The sequence below is a fragment of the Epinephelus lanceolatus genome, chromosome 6 (genome assembly GCF_041903045.1).
Source record: "Epinephelus lanceolatus isolate andai-2023 chromosome 6, ASM4190304v1, whole genome shotgun sequence".
NCBI lineage: Eukaryota > Metazoa > Chordata > Actinopteri > Perciformes > Serranidae > Epinephelus > Epinephelus lanceolatus.
This window is the reverse complement of record NC_135739.1, coordinates 40,602,662-40,627,684: the sequence shown is the minus strand read 5'-3', so window position 1 is coordinate 40,627,684 and position 25,023 is coordinate 40,602,662. Positions and strand designations below refer to the sequence as shown.

At 41.0% G+C, this 25,023-nt stretch overlaps 1 protein-coding gene across 1 annotated transcript in view; it reads left to right on the top strand.

The window, feature by feature from the left end:
- The first annotated feature begins 16,308 nt into the window (after nucleotides 1–16,308).
- LOC117254276 (aquaporin-4-like) overlaps nucleotides 16,309–25,023 on the top strand; it is a 34,152-nt gene continuing 25,437 nt past the window's right edge. The window contains exon 1 of the mRNA XM_033622432.2: nucleotides 16,309–16,417. Within this exon, the coding sequence (XP_033478323.2) occupies nucleotides 16,383–16,417 (35 nt within the window). The 5' untranslated portion in view covers nucleotides 16,309–16,382. The remainder of the gene's footprint in view (nucleotides 16,418–25,023) is intronic.

Sequence of the window (25,023 nt, the reverse complement as noted above, 5' to 3'; positions counted from 1 at the left end):
TGCTTGAGATGCAGCAGCAGAAAATAAATGTGTCAACTTTTGACACTTGGCAGCATCTGCCTGTAGTGCCTGCCTTTTTTCGTCTCTCAGCTTCTCCGCTCCTCCTTTCTGTTTCTTCTACATTTTTGCATGTGTGTATGATTGATTGATTGATTGACAGATGCAGAGGGAGGAGGGACCGAGGCCCTCGGCCTTTGGCTGTGATTGGCCAACAGCCCCAGGACCGAGGAGAAAGGGGTGTGACACACCCATGTGGGCCAATGCTGATTAGCCAGACACTAGAGAAACTGTAAACATTAGTTATCATATTAAAGGCCAGCCCAACTGCGCCCAAAGTCGTTTTTTGTTTTTTTCCTCAGTCCAGCTGTACCGGCCCACTGACACAGCGGCCCACCGGGAAAACTCCCGGTACTCCCGATGGCCAGTCCGCCTCTGGTGGTGGGTGGATTTGCTATCCTTGTCGTGTAGAATGGTATATCTGTATTTTTTTTTGTGTGTGTGTGTGTGTGTGTGTGTGAAACAATGTCATTACATTTTTGTCCTACTACCTAAGACAACTAGCTATTCCGCATATTCATATTGTATGACTACAGTAGTGATTATCATTTCATCTGATTTGCCTCTTTTCCGGTTTGTTTCTTTCTCAGATGTCTCCACATATTGTAGACGCTGCAGCCTTTGTGGTAGCTTTTACAGATATCAGGAGTGGAAAGATGGAGTGCATAACTTTGACGACCACATTGTCATGAGCATCCATCTCTGTATATTTCTGTGCAATTCAATTCAGGTATTTCATCAATTTTTTCATTTTAAAGACTTCTACAAAATGTTTGAATTAATGAACGTGTTAACTTGTTAACAGAAGCAAAAAAAACATGTTCCAAAAAACCTACATTGCTTAGATAATGTTATGTAGAATAGGGCAATGCTTATTTTTGTTGGAGTTGATAACATCAGTCATTTACATTTACATCTAGTCATTTAGCTGATGCTTTTATCCACTTTTTCCACTTATCCCCCTCCCACCCATAGAACCACACTGCTGTTGCGAGGACAGTGGATAGCCTTGCAGAAACTAATGACATATCCTATCCCAGTCATGACGCAATATTGCATGCATACCTGCATTTTGAAGCACTGACATCACACCAATGTGATTTCTCATGTGTGCACTGTGGCCATCATCCACCTATTGTCATCATGGATCTACATAAAAAAGGTGTCTTCAGTATGGCTGATAAGTAGGAATTACCTATATCCTAGGTACATTGTATACCTGCTTGGTTATTTGCTGATGACTGGAGTACTTAACTCCTGGGTCAAAGATTACTTTCTATGCTTGAATGGCGATGATCATAGAGCTGTCATAATCTGTTTTTCAGTGAGTGACATACAAGAACCTCCACCAGATTTTAAAGGACAAGTTGATATGGAGGAGTTCTGGAGCTCAATAGAAAGAGAAATTCTCTGTAGGGGCTTCTTGAAAAGTAAGTCCACTATTCTTTGGGAGAGCAGTGTAAATTTCATTCAGATGAAAGGTACTTAATAATGTTTTTCCCTAGGTAACCGTGACAATCCCTTCCATGTAATGCCACGTTACCATCAATGGGCACCATGGATAGGGCCCCAAACCAGGGCAAATCGTGTTGTCATGAACACTGAAAATGAAAAAGTACATGTTTCTCAGACGTGCAAAGAGCAGGCTGACATTGACATAACAGAGGAGCGGCTAACAAATGAAATCATGAATTTGAAGGCAAACAGTTTAATACAGTGACTACTGTTTTTTTTTTCTTTTTTCTGTATTTCAAAACCGACATTTCTCATTGAGGACATCTCCATAGGTTGACGCGTACGGAACCTCTGCAAAGAATGCAAGCTTGATACGAAGGGCTCTAAAATGGACCTTGTTCTGCGCTTAAGGGCAGAAATGCAAACAAGGAGCACCTATGATAAGGTCTTCGAAAAGGTTTGGGGTGCATCAGGTAAGTAAAGGCTTTTTGATTTGTATTGTTAAAGTTACTAAAATCTGATTTTTTTTTATGTTTTGATTGATATCTCAACAGTTCATGCATAGCAGTCCATATGGGATAGTGTATTCACTGAAACTGAACATCAGGGCAGAAAGTCAGAGAGATTATGCTGACATGCTTCTGTCATGGAAACACTTTCCAAATGTTGTGGTTTATGACTTCGCAAGGGGCTTAGTAAACCACTGCAATGTGAGAGATCCAGTGAGACTTCCATTCAGTCCCAACGAAGAAAGACTTGCAGAGGCATCCCCAAAGAACATATCAATGGCAGCAAAAGGACAGCTTGAAATCCATTTGCCCTGGTTGAACATTAAGAAAGACAATCCTGATACTTATGGTCATCCAGTCACGTGATCAGCAGAGCATTATGCACTGTCTGATACATTTCACCAGAACAACACAAAGGATGAGAAGGATGTGCTGAGGAGGATTTGGCCTGGTTCCAGAACTGCGTGGCTGGCTAAATTCTCAGACGGCAGAGCAGTTTTTTTCAGGGATGCGGAAAAATAATTATTTCATGAACATGGCGTCTCCAGCCAGTCATGTCTTCCTGATGAGAAGCAATATTCATCACCATAATATGAGAGTTAATCAGAAGGCACAGGAACATTTGAGGAAAATTTCTGAAGGAAATATGATCACCATCAACTCTAGTGGGAAAGCTGTGTTAGGTATGTATGGGTTTGCCAAGAATTTGGTTTATTGTATAAAAATAATTTCCTTAACACCACACCTTCTCTGCTCTTTTGCAGCAGTTCCTCCAGCAGTCCGACCAGCGGCTCTTCCGGCAGTCCGACCAGCGGCTCCTCCAGCTGTCCGACCAGCAGCTCCTCCAGCAGTCCAACCAGCAGCTCCTCCAGCAGTCTGACCAGCAGCTCAAGTTGCATTTGACAATTTCACAGGTAAAGGAGTCCAATTTTTTTATTGTTTATATTCAGAATCCCTCTCATTTCTGCTAAGTTGCCAACCCCACCTTTAATTCACTCCACAGAGATAAACAACTCGGTGATTATCCCATGCATATATACTGTATGTGTCTATATACATATATGTATATGTGTCTGTGTGTAACCTACAAGTAATTCATATTTTGTGTGCCTCCCAGATCAATGTGGAAACCATTGCGAAGCTTTCACCAACCTTGAGAAAGTGCAAGCCAGCAGATTGTCTTGGGGCTTTACCAAACACCCCAAACAGGAGAAAATGGTATGGACTTTAAGCGGCTAGATAGAAGTTGATGAGTCATGCTGTTGTCATGTCATATACCAGTTAAGTTGCTCCTGCATTGGTCAGTTTATAAGGGATTGTCACTTTAGGACTCTTAATAAGGGGGAACTGTGGTTGTTGCAGTAGATGGTAGTGTAAAATCCTATTTCCTTTTTTTTTTTTTTTGAAGCATGTAATGTTTAATATTTTTGCTGCTTTTTTTTTATATTTGAGGGCTCTTATATTTCATAGATATTCTACAACCCTACTTTGTTTTCCTTACCACAGATCAACTATGTAATGGATAGGAGACAGCCACAAAATGAGAGGCTTTTTGAAGTCGGAGGAGTGTGGCTAACGAGAGAGGATCTCCAGATGACTGGACCTGAATCCTGGCTGGAATCCACTGTCAGTTATTAAATAAATGGTAGATTGCATGTTGTTTTGTGAACCTGAGCAAACGTTAAAATTTGTATTTTTGTTTTCTAGATTGGGAATGCATGCTTGCACTTAGTGCAACAGATTGCAAACCTAAAGGTACGTATTATTATGGTTATTATTATTATTATTATTATTATATACTGCAGTTGGTTTATGTAGCTGTAAATGGTTTAGGGACAAAATACATTTATGATTTGCTGCCAAGTTATGAACCATCCAGACCCCTCAGGTCATCTTGGACAGGTCTGCTTTCTGTCCCCCTAAACTAAACAATGGAGAGGCAGCTTTCAGTTTCTATGCACTACATATGTGGAACAAACTCAAAGAAAACTGCAGGTCTGCTGCCTCTCTCAATTCTTTTAAGTCTAAGCTGAAGACTTGTTTGTAGCTGCCCTTTATCTCACACTACACTGTATGTATTTTCCTGTTTTATCTGTCTTATTTTATTTAAGCTTATTTTCATTTATTAAGTCTCCTTAATTTTTATTAAAATAATTTTTATTTATTGCCTTATGTTACATTTTCTCTTGATGCTTTTATGTTTTATGTAAATCACTTTGAATTGTCTTCTTGAAATGTGCCATACAAAAAACCTTGCCTTGCCTATTATTCCAACTTTGGAGAGTTGCCTACTTTGCTGTGAGATAAAAGAACAAGTTTTATATTCACACATGTGCTGTTTTGTGCAGGGAAAAGACATTTACATGCAGGATCTTTACCTCACTGCCACCTGGGGACCACCAACAAAGTCAGACCTGCTTAGAGACTTACCTGTACGTAAAAGCAATTTTTTTTGACATGTAATGTGACAGACATAACCACAAACCTAAATACAAAATGTTAAGTTGTTGAGTATGGAAAATGAGTCTTCTTCATCATTAATTGTATGCAAATGCCCACATGAAGGATGCTGTTGTAATTCCCATTTGGAAACCTGGACATTACAGACTCTGTGTAAGTGTCAGCACTTTTTTATGCATCCACTATGATTGAAACTAATTGGAATATGGTGTTTTCGGTAATGTGAAGAAGGTATTGTATAACAAGTGGCTGGGCAAAGGCTAGGAATGGATGAGAATGTTTTATTATGTGTTGTTAACCAATTTACCTGATGAAAAGTTTTGAGCAGCAATACTTTGCCAAGTAGTTAAAGGGGAATTCCACTCAATTTTGAAGAATTACAATAATGGGTTGTTACTTTTAATTGTGAGGGAAACATGGATGCAGTTAAAGAGACCTCCTCTATGTGTTTGGTATGAGTTGCAACCTTTCACTAGCATCTGGCGCCTGCCAGTTTTCTCCATGTAGCCCTTTGTAAAGCTGGAAGCTTGAACATGCTCAGTAGTTTAGGGGTATACCTCTGGGCTGAAGATGTGTAAAGAGCTGACTATGAGCTGATTTTTCACTCCGTACTACAGCTACCTTTCTACAATACGAGAGACCCAGAGTGGAATTCCCCTGACCATAAGTCAAAACTTTATGGCATCATAAGGTGTCAACTATTTGATTTAAACATTGCCTTTAAAATTCAGGTGTTGAAGCCAAAACAGACAGAGATCTACTTTCTGGATTCTCTTTATGAAAAGAGATCTGACCCATTTGGATTTGGTGACATGTCATATGTCGCTGTCTGCAGGTTTTTATTAGTCATGTTTTGTTGCGCACTACAGATTTTATGCTTCATTAAAGCATAGGGTCCTGTTCTGTTGACCCTTTTGCACGTGGTTCAGTTCACAGAATTCAGCTCTTGTTCCAGAGCTTTGGATATTTGCAACAATGTTAAATGTCAATGTGTTCGTTTACTTTCTATTTAGGTCTTGTTCCAGACCTGTTACTATTAAAGCCCCAATCAGTAATCCAAACATATTACAACAAAATAAGAATGTAGAGATACTTTTTTTTGTTTGTTTTTTTTAAGATATTTTTTGCCTTTAATGGACAGGACAGTTAAGTGTGAAAGGGGGAGAGAGAGAGGGGATGACATGCAGCAAAGGGCCACAGGCTGGACTCGAACCCAGGCCGCTGCGGCAACAGCCTTGTACATGGGGCGCCTGCTCTACCACTAAGCCACCGACGCCCCAAGAATGTAGAGATACTTAAACAATTGATTGACTGGGCTCTTCACACAAGGATTAATTCTAGACAGAAGGTAATGATATTTTAAAACTGGATTTGCTAGAGTAAAATGCATAAAGCCACAGATAAAACACTTCAAAATTGTAAGTGGATATACTCCATTGATATGAATGATATTGCTGATTGGGGCTTAAACATTTACACCGTTTGTCATGTAACGTGTCCTTGCATTTATTAAGTTCCTGTCATAGGAAATGTAGTCGCACACTCATCTCATATCCACAAGTGACTTTATTCACCTCACTCCTGACACTCAGATGAAGGTATGTTTTGAATGTTGGTGTGAGGTGAGTACGGTTATCTGTGGATACAGGATAATTGTGCCACTATGTGTTTGTCATAGACTGCACCTCATTTGATGTGCGTCCTTCTTGTTTCTATGCCATAGGAAAGTTGCACATCACTTGTCACCTGGTCAATGGAAAGCATTCTCTGGTTTTGACATTGTAAGTGTCAAAATTGTCTTTTTGAAGCCTTCAAGCCTGACCTAATGTCCATAGCATTGAATTTGTTTCTCCAATTCTCTCGCTTTGTGCATTAGGGACTCCCAAGTCAGAATAATGCCCATGACTGTGGAATCTTCATGTTGATGGTATGACCAAGTCATATTAGAAGTGTTGTACTGTATATTTTTATTCATATTGTATGCAGGACTAAAATTAACTATACAATATTTTTCCATAGTATGCACTGTATATGGTTCTGGATGCCCCCTTTGATTTTACTGAGGTATTTTTCACATTTTTAAATTTCCTTACAGTGGTGGTGATGCATAGGCTGACTCAGTATTTGGGGTTATACCTGCAGCTTTGATCTGTTGGTGGCTCTAATCTCTTGCACATTTTATTAAAAAAAATGGGTTGGGTGTGGGCCATCCATTTGAACATTAACATACAGTTGAGCTGTTTTGATTGTCTCCAGTTAACCTGTGCATGACTAATTCATACTTTCAAATGCATGTTGATAACAGTCTGCATAACCCCAGAGTACCTTATAACACAAACCCTCTACTAACTCCCAACCTCTTGGTTAAGCATGACATGCCAGCTGTGCGGAAGTGGTGGTTGTTAATGTTACTTGAAAACTCCAACCCTAGAGGGTAATAACATACATTTCCCTTAATATGTTATATGCAGATGTGTGGTTGTGTGGAAGTTATGCTTAGCCATGTCGTAAGTCTTAATGTTTCTTTTTTAAATCACTGAAGGAAATATTCACACTGGACCTTGCATGCAGCCACTCTCTTGAATGAGGATCTAGACGTACATGAACTGGAAGGTACAGTAATGGTGCACCAGCTGAGCAGTGAAGTCTATATGGATGTAGTACTATGTTGCAGGGTTTTTAATGGGAAAAGCAATGGATACATTTTATGGGGTTGGTTGTCAATTTCAGAGGCTTGAATGGAGATATTTGTGTTGAGTACTATATGCATATCCTATTGGCTTTTAAAAAATGGTTGATGCCATATTTTTGTTGTTTTTTGTTACATTCAGACTCTGTTCAACAACCATCCAAAAAAAGATAAAAGACAGGTAAAGCCTTACACATAATTCCATAATCCAATATTAAATTATAGGTGTTACTTGTGGGTGTATTTTGAATTTCAACTGAATGTCAATTTCTCTCTTAAGAAGAAACTTCAGCTTCAGACTCCACAACATGGAGTATGGATAATCAGGTAGACAAACACACTTTATAAACATTACTATGAAAAACTGAATTATGTGTTTTTGATATTATTATAGTTATTGTTGTTGCTGTGCATCTCTCTCTGTCTCGATGTGTTTTTGTTTTTTTTTAAATTGAAATGCTAAACAAATTATTTTTAACATTCTGTGATACCTCAGTTGAAGGATATCCTGCAGCTGCCAGTGCCTGTACTGGAACAAATCCTCCTTGAGGTGGTCTTGCAGGAAGGCAATGGAGCTCTCCTCACATTGGCCCTGGTGTGCAGGCAGTTTCGAGAGGTGGTTGACACAGATTGTTTCAGGAGACGAGCACATTTTATGTGGCTTGACAGTAGGTTGAAGAAGTAATGATTCTAATTGTGGTACACCCTTTGAGGTCTATTTATGTAAGGAAGCACAGAGTGTCCATTTAATTTTTATACACAGGCGTTGGTGTACATGGTGTAACTTTTCAGCAGGATACAAGGAGGAATTTTACACCATGTACACCACTGAGACCTGTTTGCAGTGCAGAGAGGTCTACAGAAATTGCAAACCTGGTATGTATACAATTCTTGGAAACATAACTTTCAGTAGTAACTCATAAAAAAACAAAAAAACAAAACATGAAGCAGTGAAGACTTGCAGCATCCATATAACATTCTTTTTTGGGGGGGTCTTTTATTTTTATTTTGCACAGGCTACGTTGAAAATGGCAAAAGAGGAAATCTGCAGGCAATCTACTCAGACAACTCACACATTGGCTTCTGCAGCGAGTTCTGCAAAAGAATATGGGACGTGTAACGGCTCCTCCACCTGTCTGACCAGCAGCTCCTCCACTTCTCCGACCAGCGGCTCATGGTGTAAATAAAAGTTGCTGTAAAAGCAAAAAAAAAAAAAAGTCTCTCCGTCTCTCTCAGTTTCATTTTTTTCAATTTAATTTACTTTATTGGCATGACTGTAAAATTAACAATATTGCCAAGGCCTTAAAGAAAATGTTTAGAAAACAATACAATTCGTTTAATACATAACAAGAACAAGAAAATGGTATAAAACATTAAATCTTACATTGTATGTATCTTACACTGAAATGTCTTGTTTTGTGACATTCAGTAACATATTCTTCTGCCAGTTCTATTATACTGCCGTCTTCTCCTAGGAGGGTTTTAATTAGTCTCTCCTTTGGGAGGATGAGAAAGTCTGGGATTTTATGGCCAAATTTGATGAAGAAATCATCTGTAATTTCTTTGTATTTTTGAGGAACAAACTTAAATATCAAATATATATAATATATATTTTTCTATCTATCAAATGAATAAATAAATAAATGAATAAATAAATAATATAATATAAAAATCTTGAAAACCCCTTAAAAGGATCTTGAAAAACCCTTAAAAGGATAGAATGTATGTTGACAGTTTGAAATAAAGGTTTTTCAAGATTTTTTTTATAGGGGGCGTGGCTGGAGCGAAAGGGTCGCGGCCTGAGGGGGCGGGACTTGAGGGGGCGGGGCTGGAGCTTGAGCTGCGTAAGGCAGCCGGATACTATTGAAATACTGTGGCCTTTTTTTAACCGTGCATGGCAACAGATAAGTCAATCGTTATTATGGTATATCATAATTTATGAGGACAGAAAAGACCCATGTGCAAATTTGAATGTCCGAGAAAAAAACCTCACATCTGGAAAAAGGACTCCTCTTTCTCCCATGTCATAGATTTCTGAATTCCGAAGAACCCTGGAATCATGTACGCTTCCTGGCCACCTCACGTTAATGTTTGTGAAACTTTGGGGAAAAAATTGCTCATTAGTAATGACAAAAATAATCAGTGGAGTATAGACGGTGATAGAAACAGAGACATTGAGTAGGCCAATACAAAGAATGAAATCCTTTGTATTTCTTTATCATTTCATATATTGGTTTATTTAAAGCAGGGACAGTGTATCAATCAATCAATCAATCAATTTTATTTATAAAGCCCAATATCACAAATCACAATTTGCCTCACAGGGCTTTACAACATCCCTCTGTCCTTATGACCCTCGCAGCGGATACGGAAAAACTCCCCAAAAAAAACCCTTTAACAGGGAAAAAAAACGGTAGAAACCTCAGGAAGAGCAACTGAGGAGGGATCCCTCTTTCAGGACGGACAGACGTCCAATAGATGTCGTACAGAACAGATCAGCATAATAAATTAACAGTAACAATAAATATATTGCACCAGATATAGCACAATGCTAATTTCCATCTATTGTGCCTAGGCTTATACATGCAGATGTAGCACTATCAAAATAATGATTCCACATGACACTAATAAGTACACCTTAATGACAATCAGCCCATGAGCTATTGGAATACATTGTTTAAGAGGCTAATATTACAATAGTGGTATGAGTTTGTTTTTTGTGCAATATTTTAAGAGTGTGTTGTACAAGTCTGTGACCAGGATGAGGACACAGATGTGGTAATATGATAGAATGCACATACATCATAGCTGCACCTATATTTAGGTAATTATGATTAAATTTTATGTTTTGTGTTGTTATTACACTGCATTTGATCTTCCCTGAAATGTACGTAATGTTTTTTTTTAAATTTAAGTTACAATCGATAATCAAGCCTAAGTAATTGAGAAAAACAGTCATAAAAATATAAATCATAGCCTATCTGTCCTTACCAAAATCTGTGGTCCACCACAGCTTGCAGCAGCATGGAATGCTTTCGGTTGAAGTAATCTGTGTGGTTTTCAGCAGGAGCAATGATGGGGATATGGCTTCCATCAATAGTCCCAGCACACTGTGGGAACCCCCAGTGGTTATTGAACCCATCAAGGACAGTTTGGAGCTCTTCATCCGCTGGTAGTTTGATGTATTCATGCAGCATTTCATATCGTACGGCCTGGGTAAACTCGCGGACAATCAGGCATACTGATGCCTCGCTGATACCAAACAGATGCGCCAATGTGCGATAACCAGTTCCTATAGTAAGCCACCATAGTCCGACTCCTACACACTTCTGCACTGGGATTGCCTGGCAAAATGTTGTATCCTTGTAGGAGAGCCTTGGCAACAGCCACTCACACAACGTGTTAAATGTTTCTCTCCACATGCATAAGTTGCTGACCCAGTCTTCCTGGTTCCAGTTTACTACAACACGATCCCAGCAATTTGAGTCCTTTCCAGTGCCCACATGTTGCGCTGAACCGACGTGGCAGCGATAACTGCAGCATATGCCCAGGCCTTAATAACGGCTCTCTTCTTTCTTCTCCGCCTTAAAATGCCGCAAATGTTCTGTGCACCTTCGAAAGTGGGTCGGAAAAACAGTGCTTGACAACATACGTCTGTTTCCTCGGCGTCCATCTTTGTTTACAACCCGACCGCCAATTTCCTCTTCCGCTTTGTTGGCCACACTGTGTCTGCGCATGCAGGTTGTTTCACGCAAGCCAGACCGGTGACACAAGCAAAGCAGATGTAAATACAGATATCAGATATGGGTCACTTCTATTCACCTTATTTTTCACAGAAACACGGAGGCGAAACAGAACCCAGTCAGCTTCTGTTTTTTTGTGCGACACTTCCAGTCCAGCACTCTTGACCACTGTGTAAATGGGAATCGCCTTGTTGTTTACCTTGTTGAGTTTAGCTATTTATATATCTTAGGCTGACCAAATGTCCTCTTTTGCCCGGACATGTCCACTTTTCACGTCCTGTCTGGGGCGTCCGGGGGGGTGTTTATAAATAGATGATAATATCCGGTTTTCCGTGTGTGTGTGTGTGTGTGTGTGTTAGAGTGTGGCACGGGCCGCATATTTCTGTCCAAACCCGACAGTCATTCTGTTTTGTTATGTTCGAAACCGAACTGAGCCCGACATTATTTAATTACTAAAGCACTGAGTTTGTGTCACACAGTTGTTATGGTTACAGGCTATTTAACAGGCCGGGCGTGCGCCGTGGGTACTCCGCAGAGAGGGAGACCTCCATGTTTGAGACAGGAGCGGGCGGCGGGAGGTCCGAGGCTCCAGCGAGGGGAGAGGGAGAAATATAACAAAATAAGATAAAATAGGAAAAACTTGTCTCCCTCTTTTATTTTATTTTCAGCGTTTAATCAAGGCAGAGGCGGGCGGCGGAAGGTCCGAGGCTTCCAGAGAGGGGAGAGGTAGAAACAAACAGACAATGTGTGTGTTCTGTTCAGGTGTTGTCACGTAAATAACAGTCCCCAAGCAATAAACAGGACAGACAATAGGATTTTATTTATTTTTACACTACATTTTCACTGAAAGCTGACCGAATCCGACCCGAGCCCGAATACAATTTACTATCTGAATTTCTTATTTTTCTTATTTCTTATTTTCTATCCATACATATAAACTTTAAATACATTAAAATAATAAGGCATCTTTGAGTAAACTGCGAGCATCATTTAAGTAGGCTATGTTGTGGCCAGGCTGAGTGTCCTGTTTTTTGGAAATCAAAATATGGTCACCTTAATATATCTCACATTTTTCACGTCACTATATCACCGTTTAGACTAATCTGATGTTTGTAAAGTCTATAAACACAATGATTGAACAAACATTACTATTTCTGTGTGCACGTTTTGTAATTAATAACATTATTGTAGATTAGCTGGGCTAACCGTTAGCTGTTAGCCGTTAGCGGTGTCTGTAATAACTCAATAACTCAATAAACGGTCCGTGAAAAAAATATTTTTTCCAGCGGATGTCTTAGTTACATGACTGAGCTAACTGGAGTAGTTTCATGTCGTATCCGACAACCGGAGGCTTTTAACAGATGACGACCTGATGTTAGCTTTGCTGCTAGTGTTAGCTGTCCCTGTCAGCTGCAGCCACTGATGCTTTCTAGACATTGTGATTTCCCAAAACTGAATAAACACCACACATAGCAACACAAAACTGCTTTGCTACCTCAATCATGTTGTAACGGCTGGATGGTTGATGCGTACACGCTGATTCGGGTTAGCCTAACCCTAACCCTAACCCCACGCATCACTATGGCTTAATGATCAACTCAGTCAATTAAAACTACCCGTCCTGTGTTAGGAGTATATGTCACTGACAGAAATAAAGACAGAAAAGGAAAAGAAAGATAGAAAAGCAGCATACACCTCACATATTTATTTCTCACAGTTGTGCACACATTTGGCTGGCATGCAGAAGCACCGTCTGTGTGTCTGTGTGTCGAGGGTGCGAGCCGCAGCTTCAGCTGCTCAGGTACAGAGGCTGTGTAGCCCGGTGTGTTTTTTCGCTGATTCGGTTCTACAGGTTCTCTGCTAGTACACTGGAGACGGGGATCAAGCATACATGGAACAGCATACAGCATATATGAAACGCCATAACTAAGTGGCTGGCATAATGTACAGGAACATCTGCACTGAGAACGGGCTGGAAGGCCCAAGGTCAGAATGGAAGACACCTCCTAAGGTGGTTGAGAATGACCCAGCTAAGAGCCTTTGGGACTTCCAGATCCAGACTGACAAACTGGTAAAGGCTAACCAACCAGACATTGTGTTGATCGACAAACAGCTGGCAAAAGACCAAGGGCCTAAAGAGGAGCTAGAAAAGATGTGGGGAGTAAAGGCAACAGCGGTGCCAGTGCTAATCTGAGCACTTGGGACTGTGACCCATAAACTGAGAGAGTGGCTCCAGCAGATTCCAGGTACAACATCTGAGGTCTCTGTCCAGCAGAGTGCAGTCCTAGGTACAACTATGATACGGCACCGAACACAGAGCCTTAACATAATTACAGACGGGACTCAGGATGTAAACCCTGGTCTCTGCTGTCACAGTCCAGAACTGTGCAGTAGATTAATGTAATGCGTCCCTCAAAAACATGTTGCCTCTTAACATAAAACAAATGTAGCAGTTTGACTATCTCCCTCTTTTTATTGTCACTACCTGGTTACATCTCTCCATATATATATATATATATATATATATATATATATATACATACATATATATGTACACCAGTCTACCAAAGTACTCATTTTGTATTTCTGTACTATTTCATAAAAACACTGTCTTAGATTCTCATTTTTCTTCTGTGATTCTCTTTTTATAGGTTCTGTAATAGCAGTTTTGGTGGAAATCTGAGAACAAATACTACTTCACTGGAATTGTTGTTCATATGACAAATAAAGACTGAACTTTGGATCCAAAACTATTTGTGTTTACTGCTGTCAGAAGATACTATTCACCGCTGCTTACATTAAACAAGGCACTCTTGTTGTGAATAAATTTGAAATGCAAACGAGGTGCTCATTACAAACCATGAGTCAAAGAAACAATAAACACTTCATTTACAAAATAAATAATCCAATCTTAATAGGAAAGTTTTGTATTACTTCTCATCAAAAAGCATTATGTATCATCCTCTGGACACCATAACATGCAGAGCAAATTTTATTTCAACCTGTCCAGTGTCACTGTCAAAACGTCTTGCAGTGAACCAAGGTTAGACCAGTAGACTCAACTGAGTGGCTTGTTTCTTTACGCCCTCTTTACAGCTTCCGGTTGGTGAAATCACCCCTCTGAGTCCTCTCCACTTGTTCTAGGCATTTTACAACTTGCAGGAGTCTCTACACGAATCATTACAATGCCCCTCCACCACATACAGCATGTTGCCACTACTCATGGTCACAGTCAGGCCAGACTGCTTTGGGCCTGTCCTGGTTTAAATGACCTGTATCTTATCAGCACTGATGGCTTCTCACATCATCTTTGCTGCAAATACAAACTGCAGAAATATCACAAGTTACAAGCAACACAACAGGCAGTCCAACTAGCTGCTCTTGAATCAGCTTGAGGGCTGGTTATCCCAAAATACAGATAACCATCTGAGGAGTGGGAAGGGAAAATACAGGAATGTTTTATCCTCTCTCGGTGCCCAGGACTGCCTATTATTAGTATCATCCTTGGCTCATGCTATATAACTAGAATTGTATTCTTGTTAATGTGAAGAGGGCTCATAAACAGCATTAAGTCCATTGTGTAAGGAAGTGTAATTAAGTAGTTATAATAACAAATTAAACATGCCAAAAAAACTAAGTCTATTAAAAATGGTAAACTCTTTACTGATCACAAGGAACCTGCATCCAACCATCCAAGAGGAGTTGTCAGATCTACATTTCATGCTTTATTCTATAGTTAATCAATAAGATAAAGTTAATGATTAAGATATTTGGCATTAACACTGCTTCTATGCAGACTTTTTCCATTATTTTCAGATTACAAATCTAATTAATGAGCGTAATAACTTAATGTTTACTTAACTATGTTTTAACACATTATTACACACATTTAAAAAAGCACATTTTACAGGATTTCACATTTTTTGTTGCCTTATCAAAATGAAACACATTCAATCTTGTGAAATCACACCACAGAAAAGAAAAGTACTATGCTACTGTTCTCTGATATATGATAAAAATAGAGAACAACTTAGTGTGTCACTAGACAGGTTACATAAGCCTTTGTTTTGGACAGGGGTACCATTGTCCCAAGATTTTGTATTTATTTATTTATTTTCCTAAATTACGTTTTTGTGCTCATCAACTCGCTCCCATATTTCTGCCAGCACTGCATGTCTGTAAACTGATATTGTGTAATACTTACATAAGAGTGTGTGTGTGTGTGTGTGTGTGTGTTATGTGATGGGGGAGGGCTGCTCTGTCAGCTTGCATGAAGAAGTATAAACATTGGCAGCCTTGTGTTTCAACAGTGTATCAGTTTACTGTAACAGTTTACTTTCTGAATTCTGATTTCCCTTTGCTGGAGAAAGACGTGTCTGTTGGCACTCCAGTAGCATTAGCAGTCATTCACCTGGCTCTAGCTGCATTTAGTGCTGGGGCAGACTAAACCATTTTGCGCCGTTAAGGGATGAGAGGGGCCTCAGGCAGCTCCGACTGTAATTTTTTTTTTTTTTTTTTTTTTTTTTTTTTTTGTTACACAGAGTCCAGTTTATATTTTTATTCAGCCAATTTTAAAAGAGCTTTTGTGTGAGCTGCTCCCTCTGACTGGAACATTCTTCAGCCAGCACAAACCTTCAGAGAACTGAACACCATTTGTCATTATACAGCTGTCAGTGTTTTTGAATAACATTTTGGGTTGGACTTATAGGATACATTTTCTGTTAAATTGTGATCCTTTTTTTAATCCAATTACATATTTTCCAATGTATTTAGTTAATTTATTTATTAATTGTTTAATTAATAAATAAATGAATGAATGATATTAAAGATTTAATTGGTAACCTGGGACGGCATGGTGGTATGGTGGTTAGCACTGTCGCCTCACAGCAAGAGGGTTACCGGTTCGATCCCGGGTGTGGGAGCCCTTCTGTGCGGAGTTTGCATGTTCTCCCCGTGTCAGCGTGGGTTCTCTCCGGGCACTCCGGCTTCCTCCCACAGTCCAAAGACATGCAGATTGGGGAATGTGAGCGTGAATGGTTGTTTGTCTCTATGTGTCAGCCCTGCGACACATGTCTGTCCAGGGTGTACCCTGCCTCTCGCCCGATGTCAGCTGGGATAGGCTCCAGCAAATTTCAATTTCATTTTGGTTCATTACAGAACTACCACAGAACTGGACTCCAAGCCTTTTTTTTCATTCACTGGTTTAAGCTCGGCAATAATAACTAATGCCCACAGCTAAGCTGTGACATTTCTCATTGCATTGATCTGACCAGTAACTGTTGTTTAAAAGTATTCCCTTCGAGTATGAACTGAGTTATCCCACAGTCATTTTATTTTTCGGATGGTTCTTTTCCTCTCATCAGATCCAATTTCGGATAGACCGGGATAAAGCAGGTCTCCCTCCCGCCCCCAACCCATGGCCGGCCATCGCTATAAAAGACAGAAACATCCACAGAGGCTGGTGGAGTCATGACGGAGAGTGGCAGGGCTCTGGAACGCATAAGGTGAGTACACGCTTAAAGATGCACAGGAGCTGGGGAGCTACGGAAAGTTGTGGGTCGGGTTGGTATTGTGACTGAGCTAAGTGATATTATGAGCCTATATGATATTGGGCAAATTGCCCTGCTAAGAAACACTTTCTGTCATAAAATTGAGACGTAATCTTATAATATCTTAATATTATATTAATATGGTAAGTGCTATATCGTAGGCAACTGGACTTGCTTGCGTTTCTTGAAGACGTTTCGCCTCTCATCCAAGAAGCTTCTTCAGTTCTAAATGACTGAGAATCTTCACCGACAAATATATGAATATGATGTGGTTTTTTTTGCATGTTTACAAACTTAGTTTTAATGGCTTGGCTTTAGGGATTTTTGGATTTGATTGTTGTGACGGGTAGTTTGTATATTGTGACTACGAATGGTAGTGGTATGGTGGCTCACATTCTTTCATTGTTTTGTTTTTGTTTGTTTGTTTGATTTTTTTTTTTTTCTGGACAATAATTTGCATTGATGCCTCAGTTTAGAACTGTGAGTGACTATTTGCACCATAATAACAATCCATCAGAACAATTAAAAATAGACGTGATGAGAAAAACAAACATAGATTACTGTGCGGTTTGAAAACTGGAAGTTGTGATACATATAAAGTATAGTTTGGTTATTTTGTCTTGTTATTTACAATCTAAAGAAGAAACAGACTTAGACTTTTGTTTCGTTTTTTGCTGTCTCAGGTCTATTCTTATGTTGATGGTATTTATTTGCTATTTATTTATATGTAGTCCTCAGGGGGAACTGCCCATTGGTCCGACAGCCCATTGGTTCGACATCCCATTGTTCAGACCATATTAAACCCATTATTCCGAAGTCCGTTCCGAAATCATCATGATGCCCTGTGGTTAAGGTCTGGTTAGGTTTAGGCACAAAAACCACTTGGTTAGGGTCAGGAAAAGATCATCGTGTGGGTAAAAATGAAAAAGAAAGTGACAAACACATAAACCGTGAGCCTGCTCCGCCTCAAGCCTTTCCCAGCTGACCCAGAGCTGGTCGCGGCGCACCATACGGCCGCCGCGAGCCGTTCAGCACCGCGGACAGTCGGACTAATGGGATGTCGAACCAATGGGCTGTCGGACCAATGACATGGACCCGTCTTCAGGTGGATATATATTTAGAAAGTTTGACCATGGGCTGCAACAGGTTGAAGCGACAGCCATGATAAAACATTGCTGTTTGAATTTATCTGTGATTTAACTTAACAAAAGGAAAAACTTTGGTGGGTTATATCATACCTCACATGATTATTTTATACTTTTGTTGACTTTAAGGTGATGCTCTTATCTGACTTTTTGGATATGACCCTGCCTTTACTGATGCCATAAAGGAATGATGCAGGTTACCTGACCACCTGCAGCTACAAGGGGAGACCAGGGATAGTTGTAACAATGGGATAGTTGTAAGAGCACCACTTTCACCAAGAAGAAATGACGTATGAGTCATAATACATTTTTATCAGATGGCCACCTCTTTCCTGATCTTGCTCCTGAAATTTCATAGTTGTGTGAAGAAGTGTGGCGATTTTACAGGCAAAACACTGATTTTCAGGTGTGAAAATAATTTCTGAGACCAAGTCTATTTTTTAATTAGTTCTGATGCTGTTGAAATTAGAATGATGTAACTTGTCAATGTATTCTATGCAACGGTTTGTATGATATGCTACGAATTTTTTTTAAAATTATTATTATTATATACGTGGGATATGTATGATTTGGTTGCATTGCTTTAAGTAAGAAAACACACAAAAAAGATTTGTGAGAACTGCCTGAACTTGTATTAGATTAGAGAGTAGTCTCTTAAGTAAAATGTAAGGTATGTTATCTTTGCTCTATTTTTTTATTTAGGCTGCTGCATTCAAATTTTTACTTAAAGTGAAGAGTGAAAAGAGGCATTATCAGCACAAAGTACATTTACTCAACTTTGCTCATGGTGGACTGTTCATTTCTTATATAAAGCTGGATAGTTTAATGAATACATCATATTTTAATTGTTATATTTTGTGAGCAAATCCTGAATCTTCAATGTAACCAGTAACATATCTCAGCAGTGTTGGGCAGTAGCGTCACTACAAGTAGCAATATTACAATTTTTTTCTGCATTTCTCAGTAGCATGGTGGTAACATCACTACTTTCTGCGTCAATAGCGTTTTTTTTTCTTTTCTTTTTTTTTAATTGGTGCAAAATTCACACAGCGGTGACTTTTCAGGTACAAAACAAGTAAACACAAATTAAACAAAAACAAAAAACAAACAAACAAAAAGGGTGTATATACACAAACACAAGGACAGAAAGAGAGAATAGGGTGACATACAGAGCTTGAGTAGGTATAAATGTACAAAACATAGCAGGATGCTGTGGATTGTGGAGCAGAAGAAGAGGTGGAGAATCTCCCTGCTGACTCCAAAAGATCTAAGTCTTCTCAGAAAGTAGATTCTCTGCTGTACCTTGCTGCATACGTGATCCACATGATGTGACCAGGAGAGAGCGCTGTCCACATACACTCCCAAATATCTAAAGTATGAGGACTGCTTTATGGATTTGTTATGAATGATGACCAGGGCTGGTGTGAACTGTGTGGATCCAAAAATGACCTCCTCTGTTTTGGTGGAGTTTAAGATGAGGGCATTCTGGCTACACCATTGGACCACTGTGTTCACACTATCAAAATAGGGGTCTGGTTTGTCTCCCTCCGTCATCAATGCCACCAGTGCTGTGTCATCCGAGAATTTGATCAGATATTGATTGGTCATGCTGATGATGCAGTCATTGGTGTAGATGATGAATAACAGTGGTGAGCTGGCACAGCCTTGCAGAGTGCCAGTACTGGTTGTGAGTGGGGGGGAGAATGTGTTGTTGATTTTGACCAACTGTTGTCTGTTAGTGAGGAAGGGTTGTACCAATGAATGAGACATGGATTTATCTCTAACTGGTGCATTTTGGTAAGCAGTAAGTCCGGTTTGATTGTGTTAAATGCTGAGGAGAAGTCAATAAACAGTACTCTGGCATAGGGTCTGCTTTTTGTTGTATCCAGATGCTTTGAGACCAGATGCGTGAGGGTGGCTACTGCATAGGCTGACCAAACATCCTCTTTTGCCCGGACATGTCCACTTTTCACGTCCCGTCCGGGGCGTCCGGGGGTTTTTTATAAACTGATGATGATAATGTCCGGTTTTCCGTGTGTTTGTGTGTGTTAGAGTGCGGGACGGGCAGCATATTTCTGTCTGAACCCGAACCGAGCCCGGCATTATTTAATGACCAAAGCACTGAGTTTGTGTCACACAGTGGTCACAGGCTATTTAACAGGCCGGGCGTGCGCCGTGGGTGCTCAGCTGCGGAGAGGGAGACCTCCATGTTTGAGACGGGAGCGGGAGGCGGGAGGTCCGACGCTTCTAGCCAGAGGAGAGGGAGAAATAAAACAAAATAAGATAAAATAGGAAAAACTGTCTCCCTCTTTTATTTTATTTTCAGTGTTTAATCAAGGCGGAGGCGGGCGGCTGGAGGTCCGAGACTTCCAGAGAGGGGAGAGGTAGAAACAAACAGCCAATGTGTGTCTGTGTGTGTGATGTTCAGGTGTCACGTAAATAACAGTGCCCAAGCAATAAACAGGACAGACAATTTTATTGTTATTTATTTTTACACTGTATTTTTACTGAAAGCTGACCGAATCCGACCCGAGCCCAAATACAATTAGCTACATTTTTGACCAAACCCGGCCCGACCTGTCGGGTACCATCGGGCTCGGATCGCCACACTCTAGTGTGTGAATGTGTCCCCTATCTATAGGGGGCCTATCTGAATTTCTGTCTTTGAGAGATATTATTTTGTAATATAACTGAATTTTCTATCCATACATATACATTTTAAATATATTAAAATTATAAGGCATCTTTGAGTAAACTGCAAGTATCATTTAAGTAGGCTATGTCGTGGCCGGCAGAGTGTCCTCTTTTTTGGAAATCAAAATATGGTCACCCTGCTACTGCATCTTCAGTACTGCGCTAGCGCTTGTAAGCAAACTGGTAGGGGTCTAATTTATCCTGAATTGACTGAGAAAGCAGATGGGAGATGATTTTTTCCAGTGATTTCAATAGTACAGAGGTAAGAGCCACAGGTCGATAGTCGTTATACTCTTTGGGACATGTTTTCTTAGGGAGTGGGATTATATGGGAGGTTTTTAAATGCATCGGCTACCTGTCCTACTGTGATTTCCACTCTGTCATCACGCTGTGTGAACACTGATTTCAGCACATCACTGCAACTCTCTACAGTCCCAGAGGTCTCAAACCTGGTGAAAAAAGTGTTCAGCTCTATAGCAGAGGCCGCCTCATTGGTTGTTGCCATTAGCTTGTGTTGTTTGATGGGCATACCTGCCATGGTTTTCGTAGTTTCCCACATTTCCCTGGGGTTGTCTGCCTTAAAATACTCCTCTAGATGTCTCCTGTGAGTGACCTTTGCCCTCCTGATTTTGTGTCTCACCTCCTTGCCCCTCTTTAGCAGGTCCAATTTGTCCTTATTTTTGAAGTCTATTTTCCTCTGATTCATTTCTTGTTTAATGTCTTTGGTTATGTAAGATTTGTTGTTGGGGTACACTTTGACTGTTTTTGTTGGGATGATAGACTCAACACAGAAGTTGATGTAGTCAGTTGTGACTGAGCATGCTGAGTCCAATGTGCTCTCCCTCAGCTCCTCCCAGTCAGTGCAGTCAAAACAGGCTCCCAGTGCCTCTTTGCTGTCCTGTGTCCAGTGCCTTACCACCTTATCCAGAGGTTTACTGCTTTTTAGTTTGGTCCGGTAGGTGGGGATGAGATACAACACATTGTGGTCAGAGTTTGAGATAGGTGGTTTGCTTCTGGATTGGTAGGCATTACTGATGTTTATGTAACATTTGTCCAGTATATCATTCTTGCTCGTTCCACATTTTACAACCTGTTGAAAACCTGGTAAGGTCTTCTCCAGGTTGCAGGTATTAAGATTGCCCAGAACTATTGTGGGGCCGTCAGGGAATTGTTGTTGCAGGTTACACATACTGTCTGCTATTGAGGCGCGATGCGCTTTACTGTTGGGTGGAACATAAACAACAAACAGCCAAATTCCCTAGGGAGGTACAATGGTCTCTATCCAATGGCCAGCAGTTCAAAGTCACTGTTACAACTTGACAGCTTGACAGAAAATTGACGGCACCACCTCTCATTTACATATACACAAACTTTCGTTCCCGTCTGCTCTTATGAGTGAGAAGCCGTCAATGTCAAAAAGTGAGTCTGGGGCATCCGCCTGCAGCCAAGTTTCAGTGAAGCAGAGGAGTGCAGCCTTTCGGAATTCAAAAGCATACCTTGTATATGCCCTTATCTCATCCATTTTGTTCTGAATAGAACGCATGTTAGCCAGGATTATAGCAGGTAGTGCCGGTCTGGAACCCCGTGATCGGAGTCTCCTCCTGATGCCTCCCTATCTGCCTCGCTTCCTCCTCCGGGCTGTAGGTCTACAGGGGTTGCCGCAGCTGGGAGCTGTCGACCCGGTCCACCTCTCGATTTATCCTGCCAGTCGTTTCAGATCATCCGGTATGTTGTCAAGTAGTCCGGGGCTGGGTGTCACTCGGCCTGCCAGGGCCGTTGCGGTCAGGAGAGACATGAGTGTATTCTGAGTGTAAGTCACTGGCTTTTCCACATTACGCCGGTGTGCCATGCTGACAGCGTCCCACATGCCAGGTGTTTGCAACAAACACAGTCCGATCAGTCCAATAAACAATAAAATTTGCTTACGCAAAAACATCCACATGCTGCTTAGAATCCAGTTGAGGGGTACACAAACAGACAAAAAATAAAAACACACTAAAACACACGAAACACGCCAGATTACTAGACAGATTACTAGGAAAGCAAGTCGCCAGCTGAGCAGCGCCATCGTAATCCTAAACTCTGAGGGATCACATCAATAATAATAATTATAATAATTAAAGCTGCAAGCAGCGGTGAACGGGCCCTCACACCTTTATGCAACTCAGGGGTGCTGGCAGGACGCTGGCTGACACGGCCGTTTACTCCTGTCACAGTCAGACACAGCACACAGGAGTGAGATGGCATATCCTTCATAAAATGGGGGCACTGGAATGGCCTTTTTCATATTTTGTACCACTTCCTCTTTCCACTAGAGGGAGCTGGAGAATACACTAATGATACGTCATGTTTTTCTACATCAAATATTGACCACAGCATTTTAATTTTAGGTAAATCAAAAGATAAGTGTTTGAAAAGACCTACTTCCTGTCGCCATTAGGTGGCGCGCTGAGCATCAGGAAATATGGTCCCATAAATGTTTTCAGGGTAAGAAATATGAATCATGTGAAGTTTGGTGGAGATGGGACCATTTACACCAAAGTTATAGCAATTTTGTTTTTCATGGCAAGACCTCAAAATTCAACGCTCCGCAGCGGGCGTGCCATTCAACATTGGGCAGATCCTGTTATAACATTTGGTCACAACATAGTCAGGCTCACATAAACCAAGTTTGGAGCCAATCTGATTAAATCTGTAGGACAAGTTTGTTAAATCACAACATGTGTGAAACGCCAAAAATGACCACGAAATTCAAAATGGCCGAGTTCCTGTTGGGTTTAGGCAATGGGTCTTAGAGACTTTTTTGTGCATCTGGGCATGATACAGGTATGTACTGATTTTCGTGCATGTCGGTGAAACATGCGGCGGGGGCTGCTCATTAAGGGGCGTGGTCATACCATTTAGCCACACCCATCGACAAAACTCATGTCACATGTCCAGGCCTAGACTCTTAATGAGTTTGTGAAGTTTCAGGCAGATTGCGCACTGGTACTAGCAGTGATCAATGAATCCCTCTAAGTCCTCCAGACTGAATGGCATACGGTATCGTGTTGTGTTGGCTGGGTGTGAACCAGCGTACCAGTCAAGGCCCCCTTTCCCAGTTGCGATGTACCTTAGCGCTCTACGAAGGTCTCTGAGATATACCTTAGCTAAGGAACTTCTTTTCCTATGAGTGTTTCCCAAACTGTCCCCTAGCGGGTGCTCGTAAGGAGAGCTGCTAAGATACATTGGAAATTGGAGCTGTCCTTCACCATGGTGCTGAAAGTGTATTAATCAGTGCTGCATGCATTGATTGATCTCATATAAGGTAAATAAATGACGTAATATAAAAAAAGTATTGCCATAATAATTTTACCTTCACCAAATATTATATCATAATGAGGATATGCCTTTTACAGAACATCTGCTCATCTATTTGAAGCCTCGTCCACACATAGGCTACACGGGTATTTTTAAAAGCAGCATTTTAAAACTAAATTTCCGTTCAGACGAGTGTTTTGTGTGTGTTACGTCTGAAGCATATCACATTAAAAAATGACTTACATGCACATCCCGTTATAAACAAGGAGACTAAGGATGCAGAGAAATGTGATTGCTGCTCGCCAATAATGCATTTGTTCTTGCAACATTTATAACAGCTTACGTGTCTGTCTCTCTTTTTCCATCATTGCAGTTCAATTCCAGTTTGTGTCTTACATATAAGTTTTACAACATCTGTTCTGTCAATGTACAGACTGCAAATCTGTTATTACTACAGGCACCTGTAGTAGCAGCATATCCACGTTTCATTGTGTGTGTGTGTGTGTGTGTGTGTGTGTGCTGTAATTAATTGCAGGTGCATGCGATTACCAATTTAATGAATTGCACACTGGGATTGGTTCATGTAGCCTATATAAGCTCATGAGTAGCTGCACATATGTGCGACATTGTGACAGAATGGCTGAGAAAGAATGGCGCAAGAGGGTAGCGACCTTCACAAAGGAAGAACTGAAGGTGATACTGGATGAGGTGGGGCGCAACAGGAGTGTGTTGTTCAGATGCTTTCACAACGGCAATTCTAACAAGGCTGCTGAGTGGGCCAACATTGCCCAAAAAATGGCTGCCTGGTGGTCCGTGGTCCGGAAGAAGTGGCAAGACTCCGCCAGTTTGGCCAAAAGGCAAGGGGCGGCAGTTCGCTGAGAGGCTGCCAAAACCGGTGGTGGACCCAGGGCTGCTCCCACCCTCACCCCGGAGGAGGAAAAAGTCCTCTCAGTCATAGGCCACACAGCCTACTAAGGCATCATGGGGGGCATTGATGTCCGTCCACCCCCCAATCCCCTGCCATGGGGGGCCTCGCTACCCTGAAGTTCCTCGTGCTCTGGCTCTCCCCCCGTTCCACACGACCCCCCTGCTTGAGAGGTGCCTGCAGAGCCCCACGTATGAGAGGTGGGATGCCGTGGACGGTGACGCCTTTGGTTCAGTTGATTGAGCGCAATGATATGCTGCAATGCAGCCATAATCTTGTCTACAATGAAGCAAACAGAGGCGACGTGCTTGATCGCCTATGTAGCTGGTGCCACCCACGTGATTAGTTTCCAGCCGGCCTCATTAGATTTCAATTTGATCAATTTGTCAAGTATCTGTCAGATATTCAGTATATAGTGGTAGGGTACAGCCTGCAGCCGCGTCAGAAAAAACATATCCTCAGTTAATTACCTCCATTAAATAAATGAATGAATGAGT